The following is a 24,080-nucleotide window of genomic DNA, read 5'->3' as shown; positions in this document are numbered from 1 at the left end:
TGCAAAGGGAGTGGCTTGGGACAGAGTATCTGCCCCAAATTATTGATTGTGGCCCTTCAAGAAGTTTGAAATAGCATGTTTGACCCTCATGCTGAAAAGGTTGGACACCACTGCTGCAATATATGACCTTATGAAAAGAAAAGGTGGTTGAGGCTCAGGTCCTCACTCTGGGGTGAAAGCTTGAGGTGAGGGGGTTGGATCCTACCACTGGGGGGGGGGGGGTGGAGGTGGGAGGCCCTAAGTGGGGTTGCAGAGCAAGATCACCCTGCACTCACTCCACAGTAGAGGCTCCTGTCCTGCCGAGCTGGGCTAAGCTCTCTGCAGTGCGATCTGGTGCCTGGGGTCATAGCACCGCTCAGGTTTGGGCCAGCCACCCCTCCATCATATCCCAGGGGGACAGGAGCCGCCTCAGAAAGTTAAATTTTCATTTTATGTAGTTTATGTTCTTTTTTGTTTTACTTTGTAATATTTCACGTTTCTGAAATACATATAAGGCTCTAGCTATAGTGTGTGTACTCAAAGAAAAAAAAATGCAAAATTTATACCCTCCACTTAACAATTCCCTTATATATTATTTCATAATAAATATATGCTGTTACCACACACTGACACATGAACCCTGTTTTCCACTATATTTACAATAGCAAACAACTGTTGTGTCTCTGATACCACTGTGTGATATCAAGTGTTCATGTCTACTGCTGTACAGAATCAGGTGGGTGAGATACACATTTACCTGCATCTTGGATGCTGTCCACAGAAATATGGTATGATGTAAAATAACCTGGGATTGGAACATTCAGGGTAGTTTTCAAGAATACATACATTAATATCCTAGGAAGAACGAAAGGAAAACAAGGTTAAATAAATAAATAAAAATTTGCTCTTTTCCTTCTCACATAAATAGAGACACTCTTTTCCCCAAACTTCATGATATAGTCCTGACTGTACTGAATCTATACCTAAATCCCTCAAGAGTAACTTGCAGGACATTTAATATTTTTCAATTTCATTAGGGTAGGAAAAGTTTTCTGTGAGCATCACAACATCTTGCTGTAACATCATGCTATTATTCTGTTGCAGTGAATACATTTTTCAAAGCAAGGTTTTAACTTCACACCTTTTGATTAAAATGTATTGAAGAAGAAGTTTGGCATTAGACTGTTTTTTTAACATAGCCATCTTAAACATTAATATATTAATACCATTATTACACATGTTTTGCATTTTCCCCTCTACATATACTCTGGGAAAAGACAGAGGAAGACACAGGAATTTGAATGGATACAAAACTATTTTATTCTACCTTCATTGAATGGTCTTATATGGAAAAAATATATAAACTGAAGTTCACACATCTTTCTCTTCTGATAGCCAAAACATGCATCACTCTTCAATGGAAGTCAGTATACCACCCAGCTATGGTGGGCTGAATCCTATGGTGAAAATTCTCCTTCACAAAAGAACTGTGTGCTCAACAAGCAGGAAAGCAAAGGACTCTGATCTAATGTAGATCATTTATCATTTGTCAAAGACTTGACATAGATATTGAACTTTAATAATATAAACAGAGTGGAATTAGTCAAACTGGAAAAAACTGAACATGTTATTTATTTAATTTGGGCTAAATTCTGCCACTCCTACTTTCACTGAGTAGTATCTAGAGACACCCATTGATTACAGTAAGATTGACCACAGCAAAAAGTACAAGACAACATATAGAATTGTCACACTGTCATGAATCATACCTACTCTTATCATGCAATTAGCTTTGTATATAAAGAATGAGAAACACAATGAGTGATCAGATATAAACTTTACAAGAAGAATGATAAGTGAATATCATGAGAACATGTCAGTGGACAGCATAATATCCTACAGTCAAAAATCATGACAACACTCCTTTTCTTGGGGTCTGGTTCATTAACAAACTAAATGGGGGAAAAAAAGTCTCTCCCCTGCCAATTTCCTCCATCACACCCCTCCAAGGTCTGTCGTGAAGTTTCCAAACTGGGCTCAACTTTCTGCCTTTCCCAGGCTCTGTTCAGTCTCTCCCACCATCACACCTTGGCTCCTTTAAATACTCCTTGCTATCTTCTGAGTATCCACTCTCAGGCCTTGCTACCTGGAGTCTATCGCTGTTCTTTATCTCGGTACGAAGTCCTAGGCCTTTCTACCTATAGTTTTCCCAATGTAAATTGATTCTTATGTTTTCTTTTTCTAAGAATTCCCATGCATCAACTCCATATTTTAAAACATTTTGGACTATCAGCAAGTATTTTTCATATTCAGCAAATTATAACGCTGTATTTAGGCAATTCATTATACTCTTTATGGCTACTGCCATTTTTTAAAGGTTCATATGATCCTGAATAAGAAAGGCATTTGTGTTCTCACTTTAGCACATAGAAAATAGAGGCTCAGAGTGCAAAACAACGACAACACTAGTCAGCCTTAGCTGTGGAAACAGGAATAAACTATTATTCCAAGAGCACGATCTTTCCCAAGGTAGGATTCAGGGCTTTAGCAAGCCAGCGGGTGAAAGCTGTAACTACAACTGCCTCTCCCTGTACCTGGCTTAAAGACAGAAGTTTTCCCTTTGCAGCTCTATCATTTCTTTATAAAAATGAATACAAGATTGCATTCATATAAAAAACCCCAATGAATTATTTGATGTGAAAAGAAACGGAGACCTCCCTTCCCCTTTTTTGAAAGCATAATTTGTTTAACAAAAGCAGAGACAGCATCCATCCAATAAAAACAATGCTTCTTCACAGAGAAAATCCTGCACACTTGACCACCAAATATTTTATATGTGCCTTTACTGAAAAAATTCCCTTGTGTAAAGAGAGCTCTACTGATAGAACCTCAGCTGGAGTAAACTGGTGTAGTTCCATTGAAGTCAATGGAATTACACCACTTTGCAGCAGCAAAGAAAATGGCCCTTATAGTTTGATTTACTAGGGAAAATTAAAAGGTTCAGGAAGAAAACTCAACAATTTCTATTGAAACAAAGCATTCAGACCTGAGAGAAGTATGTTTTACTATGAACTAACAATTTTTCACACAAGGAGTGGACGCTTCCTTTCTAATGCTCCATAAGTCATCCGCACCACGTTTGGTATGTGGTCGAGGGATTGCTATCACTTATTTTACATTATATACTGTATGTGTTGAAAACCAGTATTACTTACTGCCACATGGCGTACATTACAGCAGTCAGAGGGTTCTAAATAGTTTAGAGCACCTGCTATCCTTAGTGAAATTAATCACCAGCATCCATTCCCTCTGTAAAGATTTTAATTTGATAATTATGCAGCCCTATGAGCTTTGAAATTACAGCATTAATCATGAGGAAAAAAGTGTATTTGGTCTGATGTGTACTCTAGTATGAAACACATTTACTTATGTCCTAATTATTATAAATAAATTAAAAGGTATAAACAATTTATACTAATTCTAAATTTGAACATACCTAGACTTCTTTAGTATTTTGGTTTCTTTGCCAGTTGACAGATAACTTGATTAAAACATTTTTTTTTAAAAAATACACACAGAGTGGTAAGGTTAAAAAAAATATCCTGATCAATTTTAACATTTCATTTTATGTTACAATGGCATAGATGAACATATACTTTTCTAACAGGAAACGGATCCTTTAAAGCACCTACGGAGAATTTCACTTGTAGAAGGCACAATTCCAAGATGACAGTTTCAAGCTCTCATCATTTAGAGGTGCTTGGGAGGGATTTATGTTTTGTTTTATTGTTTAGACCAACATGAACATAGTTGAAAATGAAACAGAAAGAAAGCAACCCGGATCACATCCATTCATAATAACGGTCTCAAATTTTTCTTTGTTCCCTTTGTACACCACTCATTAATCTGCCAGTAGAGATGGACCCCTAATTAGGCTGGGGTTTCAAATTGCTTTGACCTGGTAGACTTCTTCTGGTGGTTACGGAGAACACTATAGTCATCTTTTATCCTTGACCATTGAAATGGTGACAGGTATATGCATTACCCTCATGCCAGGGTCATTTTGGTATATAGAGGACTTGCAACAGATGAAGTTTGCAGCAGAATTGTGCTAGTGGCAACGACCATGCTCCGAGATTAGTAAATTATTGTAGGAAGTTTTTTTTGTTTTGTTTGTTTTTTTAATTCTGGGGTCTGACTGCTGGAGATGAAATGTAATATAGCATCTGCAAAGCCCTGACCAGTTCTGCATGATGGATGTGCTGGTGAACCCAGAATGTTTTTGCTCAGAAATATAATTGTTTCTTCTCGCAAGTATTTTTAACCCACTTTGTGTACAAAATTAAAACTAAACTGGAGCAGACTGCCTGCTTGTATAGAGGCATATGGAGGGGAGCAATGTCACTTTTTCATTGAGTTTCAATCAGTTTCACTCACTGAGGTTTTGGATGTGCTAGGGGAAGCTGATTTAATCTCAGAGACCCTGTGTCACTACCCAAATCTAGCTGCATTAAAAGGTCTGACAAAAGAAGTGACCCCCCCCCCCCCCACTCCAAATCTGGACACTTGCAAACTCTGTAATGGGAACTGTGGAATGAGATAGGATGGTACAGTATCAAACTTTCGTTGCTGTCCTAACAAGCTGGGGCACTCTGGTAAGCCACTGAAACCCTGTATCACCCTAGCTAAACTCAGACACATGCCACCACCAAAAACAATCACCACACGTATTTGCCATGAGATCTCCTTAGCCCAATGAAAGTATAATTCTATTCGGAATAACAAGCTTTGATGTGGAGCTTTTCATTAACCCCTCCCTGGCCCGCGGCCTTAGGTCTTGCATTGTTCCCGTTCTGATATTATAAAACTGGAATTTTTTCATAACATATTGATCCCCTATCATTGCTACAATTTTATTTCAAATAATATTTCACTATATCGCATTATTATATCAAAGTGAACTAGTGGTTTAGTCTACTATTCTGGTGATATGTCAAGTTGCCGACCACCCATAAATTTAGCGATGGGTGTTACAGAAAGAAAAGAAACCCCGCCCCCCCTGGCATTTTTCAAAATACTCCCCTGCCCCCACGCCTCTCCCAACACTACGTATCTAGAGTACTGATTAGCTTAGACCATCTCTTTTAGATCCCTAACTAGCTTTCTTCCAACCAGATTACTTTGCTTAGTCTCTCATGTCAACTTTTAGAAACATCTGTGCTTAATAAATTGCCAGAAGACCTTTTAACTTAATGCAATACACACGGTCAGAAAAATAAACTTTACTCAAAAATATATTGTATTTGCAGAATGAACCACAGCCAATATGTAGGAATATAGGAAATGGGTTTCCCAAACCTAAAATTGGGCTGCTAGAGGTAAATTCATTTTCCTGGTACTCTAGTTATGTCCGTGCACATCTGGAAGAGCCAAAACAAGTCGCTTTCTCATTAAGTTACCTCATCAAATATTCTGAGTTACAAAAGCTACTGTTACTCAATGAAATTCAGGCTTCCTATGCGAAGTTTTGAGTAAGATTCTTTCCTTCCCCATTTACAGGAGGTTTGCAGACAGCAGATGCCCAAGGACAGGACACAAATTAAGTCCAAATATTATAAATACATGTCTTTTCCAGTAGGTGTTTTGCTGGATAGTATTTCCAGTGACTAGCAACAGCTGCATCATTCTGTAAATTGTAGGTGTATGTCCAACTAACTAAGCTTTAGATTTTTTACAGAACATACAACTAACTACATCTTCCATGATTTCTCATTGATACAACCTTGTTCCAACCTTTGGGAGTGGTCTGGGGAGATGAGACTTCGGTGAAGCATACAGCACATACGAAATTGAAAGAATCACAATTTGACATGGCCTATGTTGGTAACTGGATTTATTTTATAGTGAAATAAGTGCCAGATAAGAAAATGGAGAAAATACTTCATTACGTAATATAGTAGAACCTCAGAGTTAACAACACCAGAGTTACAAACTGACCAGTCAGCTGCACGCTTCATTTGGAACCAGAAGTACACAATCAGGCAGCCGCAGAGAGAAGAGAAAAAAAGCAAATACAGTACGGTACTGTGTTAAATGTAAACTACTAAAAAAAAAGGTAAAGCAGCATTTTTCTTCTGCATAGTAGTGTTTCAAATCTGTATCAAGTTATTCTTCAGTTGTAAACTTTTGACGGAACAACCATAAAGTTTTGTTCAGGGTTATGAACATTTTAGAGTTATGAACAATCTCCATTCCCGACATGTTCATAACTCTGAGGTTCTACTGTAATACGTATCACTTATGAGACTTCACACATCTTTAAATGGCAATACAATTGTTAGTTAATAAATGTAGATTACTGAAAAGTGGGGATTATTCCTGAAAGTCCCTTAATGAGGAAAATGCAGAAGACAATACACTGTAATGCTGATTTTCCTGTAAGGATTTCACAAACTTTTGCAAATTCCTCATTATAAACTTTGGACCACAAAATACTTGAGTGTTGGACTAGGGTGTCCCTAATATGGTTACTTTTCAATGTTGTGAAGTAATCCTAAATCTTGTTAGTTAGGACTGACTCAAGCATGATATTTTAGCTCTAAATATTTCACAAATTAAGCTGCAACACCTGGAGTCAGTACTAGAAAGCTTTACTTTCTGCTGGAGTGAAAATGTTTGACTTTTTTGTGTTGCAGAAAGATTCTTTTAAAAAGAATTTGTAGATGAAAGATGTTAGATTGCCAGCCCTGTAGATTGAAAGTCCACAATTATATACCTAAGGAGTTCATGCAGCAGTAGTGCAATCTTTTCTACTTCGTCTTCCCAAGTTAGTCTCAAGTCTGCTCCACAGGAATGACCTGTAGGAGCAGGAATATTGGACCTATAGATGTGAACTTTCACTGTCCCAACTTTTTACAATTGTTAGATAAGACAACAATTGTGAAGGGGATACAGGTCCACTAGAAACAAGGACAACCACCAACTTAAATTTAAAGAGAAAATCATTTGAAAAATCAAATCCTTTTTCAATAAAGTCACTTTATACTTTATGATTTACACACAATAGTGGTAAAGTGTAATAAAATCCTTCTTGAGCAAAACACCCATTCTGCCTTTACTCAATTAGGTAAAAGATAAGAATGGTGACAATCAGATTGTGTAATGTTTGCTACCAGAAAGAATATCTAAAATATCCATAAACCATATAATAATAGATCTTTAAATGAATAATGTCCTGGTTACTTGTCTGTAGGTACTGAAATGAGTCAGAGTGTGCAATCAAGCTGTACTATCTTAGAACAATGAATTATAAAAAATTAAGTTAAAATAGTAAAATTGGACTGTGTAGGCTGCATAAAAAAAATCAGATTAGCTCTCATTCCTGATGAGACAGTTGGTGGCACCACTGAAATAATGCAGTACTCCCAACAAAAGCAGTTTCTGCTACAGTATTTTTAGAAAGTTTAAAGTAATACACAGCTTTCACACTTCTGTTAATATAATTCTACTCTCCATGGAACCAAGGAGTTTAATTGTAATATTGAGTTTAAATGTAATATAAAACACATTGCAAAGGATTTCAATGAAATTAGGAACAAAATCTGAGTTAGTTGAGGAAGTGCTAAAAAAGAATGATATCATAAAGACTATGTTTTATAGCTTAATATCACCATAGGACAGATACTCCCTTCTGCTGTGGGGTGAGAAAGCGGCAAAAGGATAGGAAAGCAGATTTGTAACATGTTTCTCTCCCCTTCCCTACAACAAAACACATGGTAGAAATCTATAAGCATGAGGTGGTTTGTATGGGTGGGTGAGTGGGGAGGCAGGGTTGAGGGAGATGCACTGTTCTGGGGAACAGCCACAGTATATGGCACATTCCCCCTTGACAGAGTGGAAAGGCATGTGGAAGTTAGCATTTCTGCAAGGCATTTTCTATCTATTACAGTCTAATTACAATATCAGCTTTATAGGCTGTGACATTTCTGCCTATTATAGTTCTAGGAAGTGTAGACCCTTACTCACTCACCTATTAACACCTTTTTTATTTCACTTGCTGTTAACTGTCAAGCTAACTTTTTGGGGTAGGCTGAATTTTTGTATGCTTGTTCTCAGCCTAAACAGGAATTTTTGAAAGAATGAAGATAACTATTTAATGAATGATTTAACTATATCAAAGTTATGCATATTAAAGCAAAACACAAAAAATCAACACTTTCCTCATATAACCCAATGAGAAATTTTGCACACAGAAAACTCAAACATATGGACCCCCCCGGCCGACCCCCCCTGCCATCCCCCCCCCCCCTTTTTTTTTTTTTTTTTTTGAGATCTCAAAGTGACCTTAGGGCTAAGCTAAATTTGTATGAATGAAATTAGTTCTGCAGTTTTAAAGCTATTAGCATAAAGGCTTTCTCCATACCATTTCAGTAGAATTCACTTTTATATACCCAGTAATACAGAACATTACATCTAAAGAAAGCAGCTGGAGTTAGAGTTCCGTAGCATACTTTGGAACTTCCTGATTCGTGTAAAATCTCAATGTTAGCGGTAGATAACAAGTACTTTTTATTTTTCTCAATGTACATAACACTTAGGATAAGTTGTTGATCCTAATATCCCTAAACACAAAATTATAGAAATTTCAGATTCTATTAACAGGTTTATATTAATTCTTATTAGTGATCCTAAAGACTTTAAATAATGAAGAATTATATTTTAATAACAGATACCCGTGTTTGTCTTACAAATATTTTTCTAGCCATTTCCCATTAATATACTGCAAGTTATGAAAACTGCCTTTTCTTCTCCCATAACCAAAGTGAGAAAAATGACATCTTTCCATGCCCTAAAAGTATGTGGTAACTTGTGTAATATAATTGGGAGGGACTCTATTTATAATATAGCCAGTATGTATTTCCTAATGAACACTGAAGGTAACAGATGTGAAATGAAGGTGCGTCACGAGATCCACAGAGGAAGTGGTGAACTAAATAAATTGTTTTCAACTAGACACATAACCATATAAGGAAACTAAATAAAATAATGTGGAAAACCAGTCAGCAAGCCCAGTCAACAGTGACCTCTCCTGCTTACAAGGCTGTTCTTAAAATAGTTTTTAGTTAACAGTACAGTATCGTACTTATTAGGAACAGCCAAGGAAAATTTTTCAGCTCTATTAAGAGTCCTCAGAATCCCCTAAGTGCTTTTTAAATACTTTTTGCTCAGTGTTATACATGGGTCACACTGACCATCACATCTTGACAATAATCTCACATGATATGAATTAAGTACAACTACACTAAAAAAACCCCCCAAAAACATATCTTTCTCCAAGCCTGGATGGTTCTGAACAATCACATTGCGATGGAGAAGATGCGTAAACAAGAATGCTCAGAAGATCGCTCAAATGAAAGAAGGAAAGATATAATTTCCTACTTTTTAAGGCTGCAGAAATACCTACCTCGTTCCAATGACACCATAAAGTCAGGGGAGTGGTTGGAATGAAGGTTCCCAAATACAAATGTCACGAAGATTTACTAAGACAGTTATTGTACCTTAACATCACAAGTTACTGTAGAGATTAAATAACTATGTAATACATAGCTTTAACCCTGCATAAGTATGATTTTAATCAGTTGGTATTTAATATTTTAATTTATTGTAAATCAAGTAAATATTTGGGCATCTTATATGTAAGGTCAAGATGATGAATTTCTGTTTAATCAGTTTTTTTAAATTTCCATTTTCAGGTTTTGGCAAAATTTGGTTCTTGCTTATGAGGGCAGGGGATTAGAAGCATGCCATCTGGTAAGCAGATGCTAAGCAAGCCTCCTCACATAGCACTGCCAATGGAACTCTGGCCAAATGTTTAGCAGCCAATGCAATTCTGGTGTGGGGCCCCTCCAAGGGCTGCCAGTTGTACTAAATTGTGCCAGACTGTGTGGGTGTTTTCTGGGATGGATAAATGGCCACTAGAGATCAACCGTCAAACCCATTTCAATATCCAAACCAGATTCCAGAGGTAAGAAGCTAATGCCTCAGCCTATAACCCTATCTGGTCACAATTTAACAATGTTACGTCCCATTCACCATGATGCAGCCAATGCTAAATGACCTGAATAGTATTGTTCTGACATTGCAGTTATTCTGTCAACATGGTAATTAAATGACTGAAAAGCATTCTGTCATAAAATCATCTGACCATTTCACTTTGGCACTGGAGCACGTCTGCCTAGATATTTATAAATACACCCACCAATGCAGTATCTGATCAAATACAAAACTCCATAATGTTAGGAGTCAGTCAGGAAAAAAAATCCCTAAAACAACAAAATTATTTTCTTTGTGTGTGTGATGCTGTGAAAGTGACTGACACAAGGTTTTTTCCTTTTTGTTTCCTGCCACCACTCAGATAGCTATCGACAGAAAGGGAAAGAGAGGAGTCTCACATTTCATCCTGAAAAGAGAGAGATCCTTGGTCATCCCGATAACTAGTAGAGAAGAGTTCCACGGACACAGGACAGCTGCTCTGAAAGGCCAACCCTCTATGTGTTTGAGTTGCGTGCTACAGAGTCAGTTCTATTGGATAGAAGAGGCTACTCTGGAAGATCCTGGCCAGAGGCAGAAAGAGAGTCAGTCTTTGAGATAGTTCAGGCGATCATGTCACTGAGGTCCTTGAAGATAAAGATCATGAATTGGACAAAGAGCCAGTACAGTGAATAGAACACCTGTATCATCTGGTTTCTTCATGGCACTTATGTTTATCCATTAAACTGCAGCAATGGAGTCTAGAGGTGATGAATGTGAAGACTGTTGTGGCCAGGTAGCATTCACCAGAAAGGGGCATGGCTTACTAGCCACTCAAAGATAGTAAGAGTACTTTGATGTTCAGAAACAATATGGAGCCTAGATGGACTCCAAGACTGTGCACCCCTTTAATGCCTGAAAGTTGGAAGCCAGATGCCTTGACTGAGGGCAATTTTATAACCTTGGCTTTTTCCACAAAATTTCTATCTTCCCCATCACCAGCACCTTGATCTTGCCTTGGTTTGACATCAGCCTGTTACTCTTCATCTTGATTTTGATCTTGTTCAGGCACCAGGAAACTGGATGAGGCATTGTATTTGAAGTGAAAGGGATGCAGAGCTGGGTATCATCTGAAGACCATGTGATCTCACCATCTTCTGTGTAGGTTTTATGAACAGGATGGGGGATAGAACTGAGCCCTCTATTGGTGTGCTTACAAGATGCAGTTGCAGCCTTCTGCCATCTGTGCAAAACAAAGGACCTTTCAGGCAGCTAAACAAATGACTGAAAATATGATCATGATTCTAGGTAAACTGCCAGTTTTATAACAATAGGACCAGGAAATAATTCAAAGCACAGAAGCAATTTAATTCTGTGATGAAAATGGAAGTTTCACTGTAACTGGAGCCTAACTTTCAGTGACTATGCCCTTCAACTCTTCCCCTGGCATAACTGAAGATCTCTCCCTTATTCATGCAGCTGTAGAGGAACACCTGTGAAAAGTTTCCTCACTCCATGACCGGAGGTGCCCAAGATGGCTCTTCTTCACACACACTTTGTCCCACTCAAAAAGGTTACAAGGGGCTCCTTCAGCACCACTCCTTGTTACCTCTGTAGAGGACAGACAGAGACAGAGAGTAGCACTTCTACAGGTCTCTGCCTCAGAGGAGAGGAGTTAAGGCCCCTCTTCAGTATGAAACTTCACCTCTTCCAGGATCTAACACCAAAGGTAAATATTTTAAAGTTATTAACAAGTTGAAATGTACAAACAAAAAGGAAGCAATTAGCAAGGAAGGAACTAAGCCTTATCAGAGGCACCATATACTGTAAAGATAAGTCTCTTTACATTTAGCAAACCCTAGACAAAGTTGAGATGGGATTTCTATTCTAATCCTTATTTTCAGTCATTTGCACTTCTTTTTCCCTTGTTCTTCCAAACCCCCCACTTTTAAAATGTATTTTTTTTCTTTACAGAAAGTAGCTAGTAATGTATAGCTCCTAAAACAGTTGCCCAGAAACACCATAATGTTTCAGATATTAAATCCCCCTCTATCACATTTCTGATAGCAATTGAAAAATGTTTTTCTTAATCCTGGGCGTCTTAAATGCCCACAAGAACCTCATTATCAACTCAGCCAGCTCCTAAAGCAACTTAAATCACATATTTAAAAACAACTACAGTATCTAGAGAATGGAGGAGAGAAGGGGAAACTGAAAAATCAATCTTCTGTTCACTAATAAATTTGTAAGGCACTCATTTACCACAGTTATGGGTGCAGTAAAACAACCCACGTAGAAAGATTACAACAATTTTCTTTGGAAAGTTTTTAGGGATCCTTAACAACAGCATGTAGGAAAAACAAAAACACCCTGTAGAGCCAATTCATTTGAATCACACCCTTGTCCCTAGCCATCTTGTTCAAAGATTAGTTCAAAACAGAAGCCCTCAGCTGGAACACTTAGGACAGGGCAGTCTGTTCTCAGGAAATAGTTTATTCAATGAGTTTCATTGTCTGTTTATTATTTTCCAAAAGACAATTCTAGCCTTGCAGAGACTCAAGCTCATTAAGTACTATTCAGTAAAAGCATGGCCCATTTGCTCTTCCCCAGGATTACTGATCTGAGTGGTAGCATTGCAAGAAATCTAGTAAAGAACAAACTTGGAGCCTTCAACAAGTCACCCAGGGCAGATGAGAGCAAGCAAGTAGAAAGCAGTAAGGAAAAGGTAAAGGTTTCTTTTCTTTACGCGAAAAAAGTAAATGTTATACAAACGTGGGAAAACAGTTTCCTAATGTAAAAAAGGAAGATGTTAAATTTAAAAAAAAAAAAAAAATTTTCCCTCTAGCAAGAAACTCTCCTTCACAAACAGGATGGTTGTCACTTTTCATTAAAACATAAAATGTAGGTCTGGTGCCACATGACTTTTGGTTGGAATGCACGTTAAATGTTCGATTGTATAAAAATCTATCACCAATTTTTGTATTCAGACTGATTTTTCATTTTTAAAAGACCATTTATTTGGTGTCAGCATGACTTTTCCATGAAAATATGGATAGTTGTAGCTGTGAGTTTTTTGTAGCTGGGAAGAACATGAATGTAAAAAAAAATGGGAACTAATATGAATCATCATTCCTTGCTGCATCAAATTCACTAGATTCATTACAGACTCCTCACCTTCCACCATTTCCTTAAGCCATTCCAACTTCCTCCTTTCCCATCTCCTCACAAATACAAAGGTTTCAAGTGAGAAAGAAATAAAACTGATAGCACCAATGCAGAGTTTTCAGTCAATAGGGAACATGGGGCAGCGATCTCAAGATAGGTCAACATGGCTTCTTACTCACTGAAGACAATGGAAGATGTCAGACATCTTTGAAAAAGGCAAAAAAAAAAAAACCAACAAAGACTGGTTGCAGATGCTCCTGTGATCTTGATCCGGTTACAAAATATATCAGTTGTGGGACTCATGATAAAAGCCTTGAGACCTGGCAAATGTCGGATGCCATTAACTAGTACTTTTTTTTTTTTAACCTTTCAGGTGATCTCCAAAGGGGAAGGTTTCACTGATTAACCTTTTTGGGGGCAAATCTATATTTATCTTGCATACAAATGGTTAGTTTACATTTAGACACTGGACCAAGTCAAACACCATCTCTGTAACTAAGGGGACAGTCATGATTCCTACTGTTTCAGCTTGGTCAGGTGGATAGGTTTAGAGTTTAGAGTATTATCTTAAAATGTCAACCCAACGCCTTCCAGGCACTGTATGTTATTCATTTATCTTTCTATCACCTCCTCAAATCTTGTAGTCAAAATGGAGGACTAGATTTATGTTTTTACGACCAACAGGGATAGCAGCTGGTGGGAGAGACATTTGGACTTGTGGATACATGAAACTTTAGCTTACTTCACAGTGAAGGATAACTTTTCTTTAATTAGAATTACCCTGCAAAGCAGAACAACCTCCACTCCAAAAATGTTGTAAACATCAGAAAAAAACTAATAGGGCCTAGGTTTCTCTCAATAGGGCCTAGGTTGGGAAACTTGGTTCATCTAATATTCCTCTTTCAGTGTTTTTAAATGTGGAAAATTGACTTTTAAAACTAGTCTAGGGTAGACTATGGTTTGCTCAGATTCAATCTGTGGTGATTTAAATCTATGACAGAATTCCTGGCATAGCTGGATAATTTTGGGTTTTCTTTGAATTGGCTTTTCCACTTTTATTTGGCAAATTACATATTTTTAATTTTTTTCCACACCACATAAGTAAACATTCTGTCAGTTTTATTTCCCAGTCCTTTTTTTGTGAAGGATTCTTTTGGCTAGGTAGAAAAGTCAGGCAAATTAAACAACAATGTATTCCTTTCCTCTCCTAAGCATTTCATTACATTAAACAGGGGTTACAAAACTGATGTTTGTGCTGAATTTCTAAGGTTTCATTTCATTGACATACAAATTATTCATTCATTCATTTTCAAGTTTTCTTTGGTACTGTTGCTTAAACCGATCAACTTTACCCACAACACAAAGATTTTTTATATATGACAAAATATGAAATACTTTTATGGGCTTTGGCTTTCTCACTTGTATATATATTCACCTATAATGAATTATCACAAAATTTCCTTACAAGAAATCATAGTATTAATAGGTAAAGAAAAAAATTCTGCTAATGAGAATGACAATCCTTTCATACTTGCAAAGGCTCCATACATTTCTTTTCCCATCACTTTTTGGGTTTCCATCCACTATCTCTTTAGGAAGATGAGTTCTCAAAGTGGAATTACACTAAGGTATTGTTTTTAAAAAAACAAAACAAAATGCAAACCCTTTATGTTTACTTGGTAACTAATAATATCACATACAGTATTGTATTCTTCTTTGTCATTAAACAGTCTGCACATTTATCATTAGCAGGAGGACTGCCCTTCCCAGAAAAAAAATATTTGTACTAAACACATCTCTGTTATTAATTAGTCTTATTTTTCAAACTAGAAAATAAAGAGAATTAATATGCCATTACCATCGTAACAAACAAACCTATCAATTGAACTTTTAAAACCATTACTTAAGCTATTCTGTTAAGAAGAATCACAATTTTAAATTCCTACTCAGGCAGAGCCAAATCCCTTTCTTCTGAGAGCAGAAAGGGCATAATAGCGCATTCCTCTATGAATGGTGGCTCTGCATTGTGCTGACCTACTTAGAGAAAAGGGTGCAGAGTGGCTCTGCACTATCTCCAGTCAGGACTCACAGAGCTGCTAAAGGCAACAGGGAATTTCTACAAACTAGCACCAGCCTCTCTGATCAACACTCCATATATCCTGTACCCTCCCGCCTTTCTCTTTAGAGGCTCCCAGAAACCGCAGTAAACCCCCCCCCCCTTCATCCACCCCACACAGAAGCTGTACAAGAGAGAGAAAACTATCCCTCATAGGTAGAGTAGCCTGGAGGAAGTTCCAGGAGTCAGTGCCAATAGACCTACACATGTTATTCTAGGTGGGTGGAAGGGAGAAGGTGTTTGGCCCTGATGAGCGCTTCCTCCATGATTGATGGTTCTGTTCTGGAACTGTCAACCTGTTCTTCAGCTGTAGCTTACCCTGCCCCTATGCTCTCCCTCATTGTCACTTGGCTAGGGAGAATGCTCCAGGATCCCCCACTGCACAAAAAAGGGGAAGCACTGCCAACCTTGACATCTCTCTGCACTATTTCTATTGCCTGATAACCACTGTTCAAAATTAGGGCCTTGTCATTCTTTATCCCTTTTCTTATGGAGGGGATGAAAGAAATGGTACAGTTTTGTCAGTGTTCTGCTGGAGGAAGAAGAGTTTGTCCCCATGTGTTGTGCACCAATGTGAATCACTCCCTCTGACCAGGCATGTAGGCGTTGACTGTTTAGAGTTCTGCAGTTTTAAGGGGCATAGTTAGATAGGGAATGGGTGGAGCTGGGAAAGTATCATTTCTCCAATATCAATCCCTAGCAAATATATTGAAGATTTCTCCTTTTAAATATAAACACAAACCTATCACCTTTGCCTTATGCAGACTTTTGCTTCATGTGCCAACCTCCAAGGGTAGTTTGTTTCACACATGTGGCTGGGGTGCCTACAGCAACACGGCTCTTCACAGAGCTGTGCTGCTAGAAGTGAAGAGAGATCTGGAGGTCGTTTGGCGATCAGAGGTCTCCATATGAAGTGAATGCCCTTCACAGCAACCCCAAGATCTCTGAATTACCCTGCAGACTTCAAGACATCTATACCGTTGGAGGCTCATCTATACTGCCCATTCCACAGGAAGGTGAATCTTGCTGCCCTTCCCACTCTTCAAACAGGATTTGCTGTCATCCTGAAAGCTGTTGAGTTTTCCACATGAATTTGGCCTTCCTGGTATAACCCTTAATTCTTAGGCTTTTTAGTCTTTTTCAACTGCTATGAACTGCATTCTTTTCTGCTGGGTTTCAATGCTTGAATCCATCTCTCTCTCTTATATGTCACAAAGCAAATCCCGCAACTGACACTGAGCATTTTTCAGAAATGTAGTCACAGCTCTTGATTTCATTAACACTGGAGAATGTTTCCCATGGATACTCAGAAAGTTGCCTTAGGGGACACTGCATGTTGTCAAGGATTTGCTTTGCTCAGCCTCTCATCTCCCCAAAGGACTCAAGCAGCTCTCTTCCACCTTCGGTCCTTTAGCTAAACCAGTCACCACAGTGACCAAGTGCCTCACAACAGTTAAAGTTTGTGCTGAGTGTGTGTTACAAAGGAACTATTCACAGACACTCCCTTGTTTTCAATGTACGTGTTTCTTTGATTTCCCCTCTCTGCCCCCTTTCTACCCTCTTCCCAATTGAGGGTTGGTCCTGGCCAGGTGTCATTACTATCGGAAGGCCTTATCAAAGAGGTGGGGCTTGCATTTAGACCTGAGCATGGTCAGGCTCATTCTGACCACCCTGTGGTAAAATGTCACAGCTGGAGTTCTGCCATGGACCATGCCATGCTTTCTGCACTGCAGTGAGCCATCTTAGGCCAGTCTAGTAAAAATGTATCTGAAGAACACAGCTGTTTTAGAAGATCGGAAATGGACAGATGGTCTTTGAGGTACCTCAGACCTGGCCCATGAGGTACTCTGGTGTTCTGGTCTGGGACCTCTCCAGTTTTAACTGAAGGAAGAGGCAGTCAATAAAGTTCCCAGAATTCTGATGGTGTGTTCACATCTGCCTTTGTTGGCATGCTGCATGAGCTTCAGCTTCCTGGTGGTGGTTGCAATCTTTCTGACACAAAGAGTTAGAATATCTGCTCTGGAGGTGATGAATGCATGGATCCAGCTGTGGTGTAAGGTTCTGTATCTGAAAGGAAAAGGCATAGGTTCCCGGCCAACTGAACACCATAGAAAATGTTCCTTACCACTGAAGCAACAAATGTGCATAGTCCAGGAGCAGCAAGAAATCCAAAATGCTCAAGCTTTATGCCACCTTGATGATCTGTGGTCAGCAGAGGCATTTGTTCATGGTAGAGATCAGTTTGTCAATGAGGTTTTAATTTCTTCCTTCTTCCTAGCATCATAACTCCATCTTCATTGGGATCAGTTTGAGGCAGCTGTTCCTCATCCAGTTATTTCTTATTCCACTATTGTGTATATATATAGAATCTACTGCATTGTTTCAGAGAAACCGGGCTTCTGCAAGTAAAACTGTGCAGTTTGGGGGGAGATTCTCTCCTAAGCATGGGTTTCTCCCTTAGTAAAATCCAGCTATTTTTCTGAGGTGAAATAGGGAGTAAGCAGGGCTCTCTTTTATTTTGCTGCTGCGCTTAGTTACATGAGCTTTCCTTGTGCAGATCTTTATTATATCAGCAGTGCTAGAATCATGGCTATCCCCTGCTTAGTTATAACCATCTGATCTCAAATATTTATGAATTAATAAAACAAAACTATTTTTGCTAACAGGACTGAGCTTGCCTCAGGATTTACTGAATCTGTTGCAGCTCTATTAACAGTGGCAAGATTTCTTTGGTGCCAGAAACTGTATTTGGAAGCTATCCCTACAGCAGCTGGGAGCTTGCCACTGAGGCTGCAATTTCCTGCCACAGCCCCATTTTGCCCTGAGCCTAGAGATATGTTGTTTCAGTTGCTCTTTTTGGATCACCTTTTAATCAATCCCACTGATAGCATGAAAAGACATTTTGATGTGGCAAACCCATGGATTTATTAACTGTAAATTCATCTTATTACTTCATTCCTTTTTTCTTGTCCACATTTTTTTTTTTTTTTTCACATTCAAGCATCCAGGAAACAAAATGGCCTAATTTTCAGAAGTGACTAGTGATGTCAGGTGCCTCAATTTTCAGGTACTCAGCTTGCGACACCTTAAAAGGAGCTGATTTCCTGAAGTTAGGTGATCAGTATTCTGGAAATCAGGCGCTGTTTAGATGTCTTTCAGTTGTGCATCCAAAAACAGAAGCATTCCAAATGACTAGTCACTTTTTAAACCAATATAGTGTTAATTCCTTTCTTGGGTCTTTCAAAACTGATAGAGGATCTGAAGGAATCTCAGGATAAATTTCAGATTCATCTGGTGCATTTTTGTGTAATGGAATTTAAAAAGAAATGCAACTCTTTTTCACCTTTTAAAAGTGTGTTAAATATAAAAGGAACAAATTTGTACCTGGGATACTATACATAAGACAAAATTTAACCAACATCAATTCAGTACCTTGGGGGACAAACATGCAAAAACAACAAATAAATTAATAACTAAAATGGAGCTGAATACACATATAATATTAAAGTCAAATTCATTATTTTTGTCATGCTGACTGAATTTGCCATCTATATAGATTGCTACAGAACACTGGAAATATTAGGTAAAGCAGTGAGATAAAGGAATATACATGTTGCGTCAAACAAACATTTGCTGATATCAAAATGCAGTTACATATAAAAGTTTTCCTCTGAGGGTTTTTGGGTTTTTTGATTACGCGCCTGCTGGAATAATAAATCCAATAAATCAAATAATGCATTAAAATGTTATGGTCATTTTAGAAACTTGGGAATGATTTAGTTTGTTTTTTTAAAGGAATCTTCATTAATAAGGTGACCACATTTTTAAAACAAAAACTCTTGATATATTGCCATATTCCCCTAGTCCTGTTCTCCCATACATTGTAAGTATTACTTTCATTACAATTTTCTTTCTATCTCTGCCCATTAATATGAAGTTTATGCTGTAGGCATCAATCCTGTTCTGAAAGGCAAATGACTTAGGGGGAGAGGCGGTGAGGGTGCCTGACAGCTGGGAGAAGAGCTGCTGTGTATGAGCACTTTACAGCAACCAGGGCGGCCAAGTACCAGGTAGGGGAAAACATGGAATCAATATATTGAAATCAAGACACTGGGACAGTCAGGGCAGTCCTTAGGGGGGTGTGGGGCCCAGGGTAAAACCCACTGTGTGCGCCCCCTGCCTGGCTCCAGTGGCATACCCTGGGTCTCCAGCGGCTGGGGGCCAAGCCTGCATTTGCCCCCCCCCCCCCCTCCCCGACCTCACCCCCACCCCTGCACAGGGCAGGAGGGGTCCCCGGCTCCCACAAGACAGCGCTGCCCTCCCTTCTCCCCCAGCTGCTCCGGGCAGGGAGAGAGTGTGTACCTGGGGGGCTGAGGGGCAACATTATCTTACCTCCTCCTGTGCAGAGCTGGGCTCCACTGGCCCTCTACCCCAAACTTACCCGCCACACAGCGCCCGGCTCTCCCACTCCAGCCCCGCAGCCCTGCGCTGGCTCAGCCTCACCCCCCAGCCTCCTACTCCTCCCGTCCCCAGTGCATGTCGTGAAGGGCCAGCCTGGTGCCCCCCTGCAGGCTGGTGTCCACGGGCCTGGCCCCCTTGGCATGTGACTGCCCATCTCCCACCAAATCCTGGCATGCAGCCGGGAAGGCAGGCTGCAGTCACCTGCCTCCTGCCCACTCTAGAGCGGGACCCCCAAAGCGCAGGGCCCGGGGCGGTCGCTCCGATCCACCCTACCCTAGGGACAGCCCTGGGGACAATTCCTGAAAATGGAAAAATCCTGGTGAAACATCTGGGCATTCTATTTCTTTATATCATTCCAAAAGTAAACTTTAGAACCATGAAAGTTCTCTCAAAAAACGACAGAATTTTCTGGTAAATCTATTAGGAAAGAAATGTACTAAATTCCTAAAAATTTAAATGTGGAATATTCTCCATTTGCCTCCTGCCAACACCAAGTTGAATTATGCGACTCAACAGATACTAATGCTTATGGGAAAAGAAGCAAGCTGAAGGTCCAATCCTGCAAATATTTTTGCTCACAGTGGTACTACAATGGCTGTGACTGTATTTCCCAGCATGGGAAGACAGACACACAGTAGTTAGCATATTAAAAATAGCAGTGTGGCCATTGCAGCATTGGGTGGTGGCTTGGGCTAGCCACCTGAGTATGTACCTAAGAGGTTGAGTGAGACTGTACTTGGGTGCTTAATCTGAGATGCTGCTCATGCCACCATGACCACACTGCTATTTTAGCATGCTAAGCTTGAGCAGAACTAGCTTATGTCTGTTCACCTGCTCTGGGAAGCACAGTCCCAACTTCAGTTTATACATACCCCACGAGTAAAGTTATTCACCTGCATAAATATTTTCAGGATCAGAGCCTACATATTTGAAACTCCTGTTTCATCAGGAGTGTGGAATTAACACTTTATGTTACTAAAAATTGGGGTGGCAATGCCAATGGGACACACCCAAATGGAATGTGTACGACGTACGTTTGGAGAGGCAGGGAGAAGTTCTGCATGCATCAGACATGTGTGAAGTTACACACAATGAAAGAGTACTGTTATCTTAGCTGAGATGATACAAAAGAGTTGGCTTACGAGAAATAGAATATTCTGCACCTGTTAATATCAATATTTATATGGTAATTCAGGGTGGAATAAACTGATAAAACGCAAGTTCAAAATACAATTGGTGCTTTATCACAACACTTTAATAGCAGGAAAGGTGACTGGGACAGTGTTCTGCCCATCTTCACTTCCCTAGAAGTTTGGATGGACTGACTTATGAAGAAAGAGATGAATACTTAATAGCTTGATTAAGTGAGGTCTATTGACAGAGGGAAAGAATACAAGTCTGATGTATAGGGTGTATAGCCAGGAGGAATAGGAAGACATTGAGAAAAGGAAAATGCAGAATGATCATTAAAAATAATCTCCCAAGAGAAATGGTAGAACCTCCATTATTTCACACTTTTAAAATAGAGTAGAGAAATAATAGGAAATGTACTGCAGGAAACAATCCTGTATCAGCAAGGAAGGTGGACCAGAAAGACCTACTGGGTATTTCACATCACTTTATTATTTTATGCTGTCATCTTCTGTATCATACTAAATACTGGATCCTAGAAATATTTCAACAAGTAAAAACCACAGCATAACATCACAAATTCTCACTTCCCTAGTGCACAAATCCAATAATTCTTATAGAAAACCCTATCATTCACCCAGTTCCCAGCAAAGATTTAACAGAAAAACTAAATAACTGTTAAAAATACTACAGAACATATAATATCATGGAGAATTTTAAATCAAGTACAATTGTCAATGAAAAAGTATATTTTTGTGATATGGAATAAAAACATAGGCTACAGTGTATTATCAGACAATTCCATATCTATCATACTTCCTTGCAGTGTTTTTTCTCCCAGGTCAACTATTTCCATCCCATTAAAGCTCAAGTGCACATAAAAATGACACAGAGCAGAACTTTGCAAAAATAAACTCAATAAAATAAAGTTTATTCTAATAGCAACAATCTTAGCTTTTACTGAAACCAGGAGTCTTATAACTAGCAGCATATTGAGTTTTAAAATAAAGCTTGTTAAAGTGCTGTATCTGGTAATATGAAAGCAAGTTAAAATCAAAACCTGAAAGTAAAAAAAAAAAAAAACCAAAACAAATGACATAATTCTTAAGGAGAATTTTAAAGACAGTATCAGAGAGAGAGAGAGAGAGAATCTATCAGACAAATTCATTTCATGGACAACATGTATTGTATTATAACACGGCTGTCTCAGGCACATTGGCAAACAATAGAGACAGGTCAATCTATTTCACTCTACATGTTTTTATGAGACGATTTAGGGCCAAACTTATCACCATTCTTTCAGGGAAAAAGAATCTGAGAAAAAATAAACATTAATTATATAAAGGGGGTGGGGCAGGGATTTCACAGTGTAGCCCAAATAGGCACCTGTTATCTTCAGGAAAAAAAACTTTTTTTTATATTATTAAGCCTCTCCCATGTGTAGATATAGTAAAATCCTCATTAAACAAAATTAAGAGCGGCAACTCTGTTAGAAGCAGCAGCAAAGCACTGGATCTGCTTCGTCTGAAGACGCAAAGACACCAACTCACTGGAGTACATTGTGAAGTTTTTGGTTTCACAACCTTTCATTTTCCAGATGCTCATTCATTATTATTTTTTTTTAAAGCTAAATTCTGAAGAAATTGATGACTTCGCAACCCACATTTACCATGGAAAGATTCCTATTTGCAACTGGTGGGTGGATTTTTCCCCGGGAAAAAGGAAATAATTTGTGATACATGTAGTTATGATTAGTGGTTGGCATTCCTTGGATTACAGTTCACTGGATAAAGTTGTGTTCAAGTAACCTGACTGCACTCTGTTTCAATATTTCATTGAACAAGAGGCAGCTTTTCCTGACACCCTGGCAGTCCACTATGTAGAGATTTAAGAAATATTCAGCTGTGGATCCTGTACTCTGCAGAGACGGAAGGTCCATGGTTTGATATCCTGGTAGCGAGAAAAGAGCAGCCGGATGAGGAAGTACCTTACACTGTTAGTTTATTTAAGCAGCACTCCAACTGTGAAAGTTACAAATCTTAGGCTATCATTACAACACTCAGATGCTGGGGATATAAATCAGGCGCTTACCACAATAAGGGAGGGGAAGCCCATCACCCCCCTATAAGTGGACTGCAGCCAGGGAGCAAACCTGCCATGCAGCACCCGCTGGATCCTCTATGGGTCTGCGGAGAGCTTCGGGGCCGGGCAGCACCCGGGGGGTCCCAATATACTTCTTCCCCCCACTTCTAGCAATAAGCTCATTGGTTATGTCTCAATCCACTTGGGGATTGGGTCCTAACATTTGTTATTCTCTCTGTTATCGGCACTTAGCTAGGGACCAATCCGCTCTAAGCTGTCGTTACTTGTTTTCGTCTCTACCTGCTCTATTTCAAGCTCATATCTAGGTCATGGTGCGATTAACGTATTTCCTGAGTTTATGCCCAGGTCATGAGGCACCTAGCTTTGCTTGAGGCCTACCTTTGCTCATGGGGCCTAACTATTATTACTTATGCTAACTCAGGCCTAGCCTTGTCACTATGCTGCCCCCGCGTCACAAAATTCTTCCACTCCTTACAGATCCTTGGCATTTATTTCACAAACAACCTCTGTTGTTACCCAAAGTACAGGAGATTTAGGAGTCCTAACCCTGACAGGAAAATACCCAACTTTTAAAATAAGAAGTAAAACAAATAACCAAACTTGCCAGTTAATTTAGTGGAGTTTTTCTTCTACCTGAATGCAATTCATGTCGGACCCTGCTTTTCAACTGCTGTTCAAAATCTACAGCTTATCCTGACAGACAAATGTAGGCTTCCATTTAAGACAGGTGGATGACATAAGCTGATTTACAAATATCAGCGAACTCCTCCTCTGTTGATAATTCATTGGCATCTGAGGTCATCACAGTCAGGGCACAACTGATTTTCTATCTGAGCAGAGTTCAACTCTTATTTTAGAATTGACTGTAAGTAGTACACTGCAAAAACATCAAGGATTTGCAATAATTAGTCTCTCTCCTGCCTTTCATCTTTCTGATCTGGGAGTGAGACAAACATGCACAATGTTGGCCAGGAGGAGAGGCCCATGGCAGACACCAAGACCATTTCTTGCTCTATTCATGTAGGGGACCAAATGATGACAAAGCCAATAAAGGCACCCCCAACAACTTCCTCATCGTCAAAAAACACAGACTTTG

At 39.1% G+C, this 24,080-nt stretch overlaps 1 protein-coding gene across 2 annotated transcripts in view; it reads right to left on the bottom strand.

Annotated features, from left to right (window-relative positions):
• UST (uronyl 2-sulfotransferase) overlaps positions 1-24,080 on the bottom strand; it is a 261,999-nt gene that overhangs the window by 56,220 nt on the left and 181,699 nt on the right. For both annotated transcript variants that reach the window (XR_010918659.1, XM_067542379.1), the window contains exon 6: positions 737-834. Coding sequence is in view for 1 of the 2 variants with exons in the window: in XM_067542379.1 (XP_067398480.1) it covers positions 737-834 (98 nt within the window). In the remaining variant the exon portion in view is untranslated. The remainder of the gene's footprint in view (positions 1-736; positions 835-24,080) is intronic.

The sequence above is a fragment of the Emydura macquarii genome, unplaced genomic scaffold (genome assembly GCF_026122565.2).
Source record: "Emydura macquarii macquarii isolate MOO-44397 ecotype Brisbane River unplaced genomic scaffold, CSIRO-AGI_Emac_v2 contig_705, whole genome shotgun sequence".
In the NCBI taxonomy this organism is placed as follows: Eukaryota; Metazoa; Chordata; order Testudines; family Chelidae; genus Emydura; species Emydura macquarii.
This window is presented reverse-complemented; position numbering and strand designations above follow the sequence as displayed.